At 42.4% G+C, this 10,231-nt stretch overlaps 1 protein-coding gene across 1 annotated transcript; it reads right to left on the bottom strand.

Moving 5' to 3' along the window:
• Window positions 1–1,738: 1,738 nt before the first annotated feature.
• On the bottom strand, window positions 1,739–10,119 carry amfra (autocrine motility factor receptor a). Its single transcript, XM_041037558.1, has 13 exons — window positions 8,884–10,119; window positions 8,549–8,641; window positions 8,150–8,314; window positions 7,651–7,803; window positions 7,089–7,129; window positions 6,514–6,646; window positions 5,814–5,947; window positions 5,543–5,653; window positions 4,864–5,057; window positions 4,515–4,618; window positions 4,281–4,415; window positions 3,356–3,657; window positions 1,739–3,262 (listed from the first exon to the last, which is right to left on the bottom strand). The coding sequence occupies exons 1-13, from the start codon at window positions 9,157–9,159 to the stop codon at window positions 3,109–3,111; spliced, it is 1,995 nt and encodes a 664-aa protein (XP_040893492.1). The 5' UTR covers window positions 9,160–10,119; the 3' UTR covers window positions 1,739–3,108.
• Between the last annotated feature and the right edge of the window lie 112 nt (window positions 10,120–10,231).

The following is a 10,231-nucleotide window of genomic DNA, read 5'->3' as shown; positions in this document are numbered from 1 at the left end:
CGATGATTTTCTCCGCTGTCCTCACCACCCTCTGGAGGCTTTTCCTGTCTGCAGCTGTGCAGCTGCAGCACCACACAGAGATACAGTTTGTAAGTACACTCTCTATGGTGCTTCTGTAGAAGGTGGTGAGGATGGGAGGAGGGAGGTGTGATCTTCTCATCCTGCGGAGGAAGTGTAAACGCTGCTGTGCTCGTTTCACCAGAGACATGGTGTTGTCAGACCAGGTTAGTCTGTTTGTTAGGTGCACCCCCAGGAACCCACCCACCACCTCCACTGCTGTGTTGTCAATTAGCAGTGGGGAGTGGCAGGGCTGGTTCTTCCGGAAGTCCACAATCATCTCCTTCGTTTTTATCAACGCTGAGGATTAGACTGTTGGTAGTGGATCTGGAGACGCAGTTGTGGGTCATCAGAGTGAAGAGCAAAGGTGTTACATCCCCTAGGGGAAATAGGATAGCCACAGTTCAACAAAGAAAACTGAGAGAGAGTCAGAGCAGTGGACAATGCAAAATAATCCTAGGCAGGAACTGTCCTCCAACCTGGAGGGGGCAAGTCACCCTTCTCCGGTTGAGAACCTCGGCCTCAGACTTGGAGGTGCTGATTCTCATCCCAGCTGCTTCACACTTGGCTGCAAACCGCCCCAGTACATGCTGAAGGTCCTGGATCCAAGGTTTGACTATTGGCCGGATCCTCCTCTCTAGCACCCTGGCATAGACTTTCCCAGGGAGGCTGGGGAGTGTGATGGAGAGGTGGTCAGAGGTGGTCAGAGGAGCCGAGATGGGGGTGGGGTACTGCTCTGAATGCCTCTTTGGTGTTGCTGTAGGCTAGGTCCAGTGTATATTTTTGCCATATCGCCCACCCCTGGGTCCAGTTGTAAGAAATCCAGTTTTGTTTTGAGGGAGTGTACAATGGCGAACAGAATGCACGGTAGAGGGGTCCTCCATGAGTTAGCCTTTAGCTTGGCTCCTCTTACCCTTACAAAACTTCTGTACCCTCCAGCAATGGCCGGTGTGGGTGGTTGGTCCCACTGCATCATAGGCCGCGGGGGCATCCTGGCGTAGCAGTCCGTGGCTGCGAAGACGCTCCTTTGCCATCGCATTTACACTGCCATATTTACTGTAAGGTTGTAATTCTAGTAACAACTTACATTCATATGTTAACCTGTTTGTCACACACTGAAGGTTACGCTGAAAATTTGTAGAAAAAGCAGAAAAAACAGGGTCACTATCAAGAGCCGGTACAGCTGCTGCTGAGCAGATCTTGAAAGAGCTATGACATTTTTTGTGAAATTTTGAAGCCTCATTATACTATGACTTTTTTTTATATTTTGAAGCCTTACTATATAGTCTGTGTATTAAAATAATTTTTAAAAAAGTAATCCACAGTTCGTGCTGTAGCAATTTTTTTGGACAGCCGAATGGTGTGTGTGTGTGTGTGTGTGTGAGTGAGCGACTCAATCAGAATAAACACAGAGTATGTATTGATGGTGATGAAGGATCATGTGACCCAGTTTAACAGTGGATCGCTGATGTGTTTGGAAACAGTGGAGCTCTGTGGCTCAGAGCCTTTGATAAACAGTGTTTGTCAGTAGGAAACATGAATTATTTGTTTAGGTGTTTTCATGAGATTTATTGATGAGAAAAATAAAGAATATCACCACTTATCATTTAGGACTCTTAAATCAAACATCGCTTTTCCCATCAGAATAAAGGTATCCACCGGAAAGAAAAAAAGCAAAGTCTGATTGTAAACTTATTTTTATTTATAATTTAAGCTCCTACACTCGAACTGTATGACATTGTTTTCATTTATTTACAAAAAGTCTTTATATGTTTATATCTCTGTACAAAATTTCAGTCCAACACTTTATTTCTGTAAAAGTCTGTAAACAGGAAGTCTGAAGGTGCCAACGTGCAAAAAACAACAAAAAAAGCAATAAACCCTTTAAACAAAAGCATAAAGTATGAACAGATACAGAAACAAGAAATGCAGCGTGAACGTAACAAAATAAAGCCAATGTAACCAAAAAGTAAAAACTAACAACCAGACAACTAACAAATCGTTTAACATTAAAATCATTAAACTGTTCGACTGTTTATCAGTCTTTAAAAACAAACATTAAAATGTTAAATAAAATTTATTATTGCTGCTATGATCTTAAGACTATGTAATAATGATGGCAGATGAAGGGGAAAGTCCACCTTAAAATCTTAAGGTGAACAGCATTTCTGAATGAATACTGAGGAGGTAAATTTCCATTAACAGTGATTAGATTACATCATATACTGTTTTCTCCATTTAAGTCTCTGTCTTTCAAAACTCTCTTAAATTTTGTAAATGTTGATGAGAAAATAAATAAAAATATAAAGAGAAACGATGTGAACTTCGGTGCAGTAACAGAACAGAAACTCTAACGTACAAATAAAATTACTTACACCGTTTAATACTGTAAAATAGTTTATGACACTAAAATAAATAGTTTGCTTTGTTTTATCATTTCAGTGCTTTTCTTCTAGGATCATAAATAAAATGAACATCAACAAAAACATTAAAACACCTGCAGGAAGACAAACGTCCTGAGCAGATGTCAAAGATGCCAAAACAAAATTCAGTCTAAAATTAGCACAGTCAAGATTTATTATAAAGAACAGAAAGAATAAGCAAAAAAAACTAAGACTCTTGAGAAGCACTTAATGATAATATTCGATGTCTTGCTGCGACAGACGGATCGAGTCTGTACCTAACTGTTTAGTCTCTGTCTGTTGGTCCAGTCTACAGACCTCACAAACCTACAACCCACATCTGTGCTCCTGCTCACTGGTTCATCTGCTACATGATCTGTATGATCCACTGTGGATCAGCAGGGAGAAGCAGACGGGCACCGTAACTAAAACAGTCCTTTAACCACAGGAACGGATGCTACGTGAAGCTACAGATTAAAACTGGACTCGAGAGTTTACTCCTGAAATCTGACACTTTTCCAGGTAGAAAAAAACACTGAGACGTGCAGATGTGATTAAAACCTGTAAAACGTGCAACTGATCCTCTGAGCTTGCTACTGGATGATGGTCTGAACATCAGCCTTTAGGTTCAGTAGATACCTGTCAGCGCTCAGTGGGTGAAGTCAGACAGCCTCTGCAGCCGTCGTTCTGCTGCTGCCGCTAACGTTTCTCGTTGCAGGTTCATGGGATCGGAGGCCAAAGCGTCGCTGTCCAAGGCGTCTGGGTTTCCTTTGCTGGACCTGGTGTTCCTGGTCAGATACGCCCTGTGGAGGAGAACGAAGGTCACAGGTAAAGGACCACACTGCTGAGACATTTATTGGAGAAGTAGTAAAAGTGGACATAAAATAGCCTGGTACCTGCGAGCTCTCTGCAGCAGCTCCTGCTTCCTCTGCAGCAGCAGCTTCTGTCGTTCCTCCGCTGACCAACAAAACCGAACCTCCACCTTCTGCTCGTCTTTGTCCATCTGATCCTCCACAGCAATGTGCTCCTCCACCACCTCATCGTCTTCCTCCGCCACATCTTCATCTTCTTCCATGCCCTCTGTCTCATCATCATCATCCTCATCCTCCTCCTCCTCCTCCTCCAGCTCTGACTCGCTGCTGGCTCCGCCCTCATCCTCAGGTGGAGGAGTCACCTGTATGACCGGCTGCTCCACGGCCTGATGACAGAGGAAACTGTGTTTTAAGATATTTCATGGATGATATTAACACAATAACAGCAAAGGACAGAATTTTCCTTGTTTCCTTATTGATCAAATGTAATTTTGATCTAAACACAATTCTTTTTTTTATCCATTAGTGTTTCATGTTTGGTTGTTTTGTTATCAAAAGTGTCTTTAAAGAGGACAAAAAAAACTCTCTGCTCCAGGACAGTATCTCCTCCTTCACACCAACAGTTCGCTTTTAATAGCTGGTTTCAAGTTGGTGACAGTCTTATTAATGATGTATTAAATCTTATCTTTTTTTTTTTATCAGCAAAATCCAGCTGATAAAATCTCCTAAAAGCTGACATAACATCTTCAAATGGCTTCTTTTGTTCGAGCAGCAGCCCAAAACCAAAAGATGCTCAGATCAAGAAGCTTGAACTAAGGAGTAAATGACTAAATTACTAAAAATTACTAAAACAATCGATTGTTAACAACACCCTGTAGTATGGATCTGTTCTACAACAAATATTTTGTCCCTCAGAAAGTAAGAAGTGTAAACAGTGACTTTTTAGATGCCTTAGTTTGAGGAATATAAACACGTTTTTCCACAAAAAACCTTTCCTCAGTGGACTGACCAGTGGTGGGGCAGCGGTCTGGATACGTCCCTCCAGGATGTTGTCAGTCGTGACCTCCAAGGATTGAGTGATCTCCAGATCCTGCAGGATCAGCTGGAGGGGAACCTGAGGAAACATCTCCTGGACCTGCTGAGCCTGACAAACAGAGACAGACAGAGAGAGAGCGAGCTGATCTCAATGATCTGACCACATGAGACATCATGCTGTCCCCTGTCCTGTCCTCTGTAGACTGACCATGGTGTTGATCTGAGATGGGTTGGTCGGTGCAATACCCAAAAAGTTGGTTGTGGCCATAACTTCCACTGAGAAACTTGGCAACCAGCTGGCAATACGGGAACCTGGGAACACAGCAGGGTCAAAGGTCAGAGCCTCCCACTGACGAGCACAGGACAAGAATGATAACAGAACTATGGTGTAAGTGTAGAAAGGTGAATATAGAGAGTAGATTTAAATAGTGACCACCCGTGGGTGACCTGTAGGACTGCTGTGAAATTCTGTCTGAATCCTAAAGACTTTCTCCTGATGATTATTTTCATTAAAGTCCAGAAGCTGAACAGAAACTGGATGTGGTTCCCAGTCTCACCATCGAAGTGGAAGAAGTGGTTTAGCTGGTTGAGGTGCGGCCGAGCGTCGGCTCCGGGTCCGGCAGCCATGTTGTCGGGGACGGCTTCCCTGGTCTCCCTCTCCGCATGACCCTCCCCCTCTTCTCCGATGTTCAGGGACATCCGGCATGTCGGACATGACGTGTCCTGCTCGAGCCAGGAGCGCAGACATGAGCTGAGGACACACAAACATTCTGTGTTAACAATCTGTATTTACTGAATGACAACTCTTTTCTTTATTATATGGCTTCTCTTCACTGTGTTAGTCACTTAGTCTTTACTGTATTGCATTATTATAATGATTCGCTTGTGGCTTTTCTTCGTCCTTTATTAAACTCATCATTATGTTTCCTGATGGTGTTTGTTCACTCATTAATCTAACCCATCATCATAATGTTTCCCAGTAGCTTTCAGCTCTGTTAACTAACTAACGTACCCTAAAATTGTAATTACCACATTTTCCAGAGCACATGAAGGCATCAGTCAGTCAGTCACAGTTCTACGTTTTCATTTTTTGTTTTTAAAGTTATGTTTATTTGCTAAAATGTGGATGCAGCAGATTATGAGTGTTCTCTTCATTAAATTGTTTCACGGTAGTCCTGATAATAAAAAGCACCTAAAGCTCCACTAACCAATCATAAGAAGAGGATTTGTTCTGACCTGTGGAACAGGTGACCACAGGGCAGTTTCCGAGCTGAACTCATCGCGTCCCAGCAGATGGCACAGTCATCGTTATTGGCAGCCAGTTCCTCGGCAGACGCTACAGAAAACCTGACAAGAGAACACAACATCCATTTATGGAGCATTTCCTGATGTAGTTTATTTACCTCTACAGCTTGGTGGCCACGCTTTAACTGCCAGAGACAGTTCTGTGATGTCCTGACACTGTGACTCTGACAGTCTGATACTGTGACGCTCCCGTGATACTGACCTGGTCTCCATGTTGCGGAGCACTCGCAGGTAGTTGTGGTGGCGGCGGATTCTCTTCTGAACCTCCTGAACAAGGAAACGAAGCTGCATGAAGATGACCAGACTCGCCATGGACAGCCAGATGTTACTGAAGAGCTGAGAGACACAAAAACAAAGGAATTTACCTGTTAGGAGACAAAAAACTGAGGAGGAAATGATTAGATCAATAGTTTGGATGGTGAACCGAGTAACTGTCTCAGCTGCCTGCAGGTAATAAAACACACTACACTGTAAACACACGGTCCAAAGAGTTTCAGTTTCTTTTCTTGTTTTAGAGATTTTATTTCTGTCATCATGGATGTAATATGTACTGTATATGTCTGTATATATATATATACACTGAAAGAAGAATCATGCATTTGTTATAATGACAGCATCATATAAACATGTAACTATAAACATGTTACTTCTTTCATTTGTTTCTGACGAACAGACCCAACACTGGTTCCTCTGCTGATAAAAACTAAGAGGGGTGATACGAAACACTTGTCTGAAACATGATTTAAAATTCAAAATGTCCAATTTTTCGACTGAGCTGTAACTAAAGATAAAATGTAAAAACTAAAACTCTCTTATTGCAAATAAATAAATAAATAAAATGTATTCCAGAGAATAAAATCCAGCAGAAAAGTGAATGTAAAATGAATTTCCATTGAACTGACCAGCATGTGGATGTGATGCAGCAGGTCAAGGCCCAGTAAGAGCAGCACCATCAGCAGGTCGGTGTAGTAAATGTAGGAGGATTTATTCTCCCAGCTGCCCTCCTGATTCATGTCCCACAGGTGAATGGAATACCTGCACAGACAAAAACAACATACAGACCCTGCCATGAAACCACACACGCAGCTGTCTGCCTCCGTCAAACAGTCGAGATGCAGTTTACAGCCACGTCTGTCCAGACTCATCATATCTATGAAGTGAAGACTGTGAAGGAATTTAAGAAAAAGGTATTAAGTGTCCTTTTTGGCAAAAAACACATGTGATTCCAGTGAATAACTTCCAGTGAGAAACATGATGTCTTCACTTAGAGACTATCTGTACAGAAAAACTGACAGAGAGCTTCATCCCATGGTGCAACAACAATCACCTGAAGCTCAACATCAGCAAAAGCAGTGAGTCTGTGGTGAAAGACCAGACCAACAGACTTGGCTTTGTTAAGCTTTGTTGATTTTCTTCTGCTGTGTTTCCAAAGGCATAAAAACGTGACTCTTCATGAACATGAACCTATTTCACCTACCGAAACATCACGTGCGTGGTCTTCACAGTCACCAACATACACTGAAACACAGAGAGTAGATCAAGTGAGATGGAGCTTCATTAACCAGCTCTGTCTGAGCACACCTGATCAAGGTTTTCAAAACTTCAATTATGCAGAAGAAGGGAACAGTAGTGACAGATGGATGAAGCCTTATGAAGCTGTGATGCGTTCTTTCTGTTTGTGCCAAGAAAAGATCTGAAGCTTCACACATTAAAACACAGTAAGCACAGTGACAAAACTTAAAGCATCCCTTCAAAACTTCACTTACTTCAGAGTTTAAATCTAATTTGTGTGCAATAAAAGTCCAAGAGGCCTACGTTTTATTTATTAGATCTATAAATCTCTTGTCTAGAAGTGCTGTAGTAAATGCACATATTATTGTGCAACAGTAAAATATTGTTATTGGTGCAGTTTAGCTCCACAGTGGGACCATGCATTTAGATTATCTACCTTGAAACTTTTTTTTCGGGGGGACCTGAAAACAACCTGTACAAGCCATAAAAGCTTCAGTTTCACAGTAAAATCAGAGAAGGTTTTTCACCTCAGCAGCCATGAACGCGGCCGTGTGGCGGCCCTGACTGCGAGCCAGGCGGCTGCAAAGCGTAGCCAGACCACCACAGCACGACAGCAGCACCACCAACAGCAGCAGCACCCGCGCATGGCTGGACAGTGGAGTGGCTGGAGAGAAGGACAGCTGGAGGAACACACACACAAAAAAAAAAAAAAAAACACAGAATAGATTACAGCTGAACTCATGAGCAGGGTTAGTCAGTCCTCAGGTTCAAGGATAAACTCAGAACACTCAATGCTCTGAATCAACCACAGGGTGATTCTGGATTATTCCCATGACTCATGTGACAAAAATCCCACTCATGTAGCAGAAAAATCTAAATCTAATGGGCATATTAAGATTCATATCTAACCCCTGTTTCCGAAGCTTCAGATTCTCAGCAAACACTGCACACTCTGAAATCCCAGGAATAAAATAAACACTGTCATTCACAGTCTGTGGTTGTGCATGATTTTGTTGTAAACGTTACATATTCAAAGCGGTCCTTGCAGAGCTGAACCAGGAGATGGAGGAAGACCAGCACAGCGAACCAGAGCCACCACATCACCACCTCCTCCACCGTCTGGACGTTCAGGACCCCGAACACGAAGATGAACTTGTAGAAGATAAAGTTCCAGAACTTGTCCTTCAGTTGCTGCAGAAAAAAAACAAACAAACAGCAGGTTTGTGTAAAATCAGAAATGCTCAGAATTTGTGCTGCATCTTATGATACCACTAATCTCTGTTTCCTTTTATATCATCCCCTTAATTTGGCTCTTTCTACATGGATCACCAACAAAACTCAGAGCTAAACAGTTGTACCTGTTAGGGGCAAACAGACGTCACCTGGGACAAATCTGGAGCTAAAAGTAGTAGCAGAAACACGCACCTGTTTTTCACTGACACGGAGAGGCCCGAACACAACACACTGGATCAGTTTAGCGATCAACAGCAAGACACAGCAGGCGGTGTTTACCATCACCTACACACAGAGAACGACAAAAAAACGACATAAACAGTTAATCAATTACCAAACTTATTGTCAATTAATTTCCTGTCAATCAAAAAATCCGAATCTCTGTCAAAAAAAATCAACTAATAATAACTTCGGCTCCAGAGCACTGGCTGGAAATGAAACTGCCCTGTATATGATAAATCAGGTCTTGCTGCTGGTCAGTTTCCATCATACTAACCCTAACCCTCTGTACCTGTGTATGCACTCACCCAAACAAAGACACTGTCAGTCAGCAGGTACAGCAGGACATCTGCAGCCACGTCCCCATACCCTGCACTCAGGTACTGTCCACCCTCCCTGATGTAGCGGCTGATCCTGGAGCTGTGGGCCGGGTGACTGTGGGTGTCCTCCGACATAAACTGAGAGCGGGAGTCTCCGACTCCCGAGTAGACGGTCAGGGCGGTCCCGGCCAGCAGGGCAACACTCAGCGCCGTGTAGGTCTGTAAACTGGGCCACGGGAACCGCTCCAGGAACAAGAAAGGCATGATGATGGTGAAGTGACGGGCGGATAAACACTGACGACGGAGATTTATACTGTTACATAACACGCAAAACGCTTCGTTTACCGTAATTAACTGTCATATACTGATGTTGTTTTGCTCTGTAGCGGTTAAACTGGCCGCTTGTTGCTTTGCTTGATAGTTTCTTTCGTCTCCTCTAATGTTATTTTTATTAACTCAGCTTTAACCATTCAACGCCAACGTTACATTACAAGTAACGTTAGCTAGCGTGCTAGCCAGCTAGCCCCGCATCAATAAACAGTCGCTCATTGTCTTCAATCGGAGTGCGAAGACAAGCGGGTACGAATCAGACTTAACAGACACATTTACTAATTTCCACACTCCGTTATCAGCCTTAAATCTTTAAATCCTTAAAGAGCCTTGTTAAACAGAGTTGTGCTAGCTTCCCTCCGCTTGTCACAGCCAGCCGCAACAACACAGAAAACTTCCGGTCGGTGATTTCCAGAATAAAACTGCCATTTCCTAAAGACATTTCAAAACAGAATCAAAACTTTTAAAAATATTTTGTTTGCAAACTCAAAATATACAAGTAATACTAAAACTTCACATCAGAAAAGTACAGCGCACGTCATGTAACAAATTAATTAAAATAATTTGAGCACTTTTTATATGGTGTTTTTACTCGCCTAGATGTATTTTACACTTTTTTTTACTGTGAAGTTGTGTGTCAATATAAGCAAACTTACTTACACTTACCAACTTACAAAATTAAAACCACACTTTAAATCCTCCTATTTTATAGGCCGCAACTGAAACACAACAATGTTCCAGTGTAGTATTTATTTTACAGGTGAAAGGGCTTAAACGGAAATTGCATCGCTGTTTTTTTCCCGTTACCTTAATTCTTTAGTTTTTTTGGTCCGGTGGGAACTTTCATTCGCACATTTTTATCATCAACTTTATATTATTTTAAACCGCCTTGCTGAATCTATTCGTTGCATTTTAGAAACTTAAATATTTGACATATTTTTAGACTCATTTACAGCTGCGTAACTTCATTTACACAACTCAAACCTCCGTCCAGCCGGCGGTAATG

The sequence above is a fragment of the Toxotes jaculatrix genome, chromosome 5 (assembly GCF_017976425.1).
Source record: "Toxotes jaculatrix isolate fToxJac2 chromosome 5, fToxJac2.pri, whole genome shotgun sequence".
NCBI lineage: Eukaryota > Metazoa > Chordata > Actinopteri > Toxotidae > Toxotes > Toxotes jaculatrix.
This window is presented reverse-complemented; position numbering and strand designations above follow the sequence as displayed.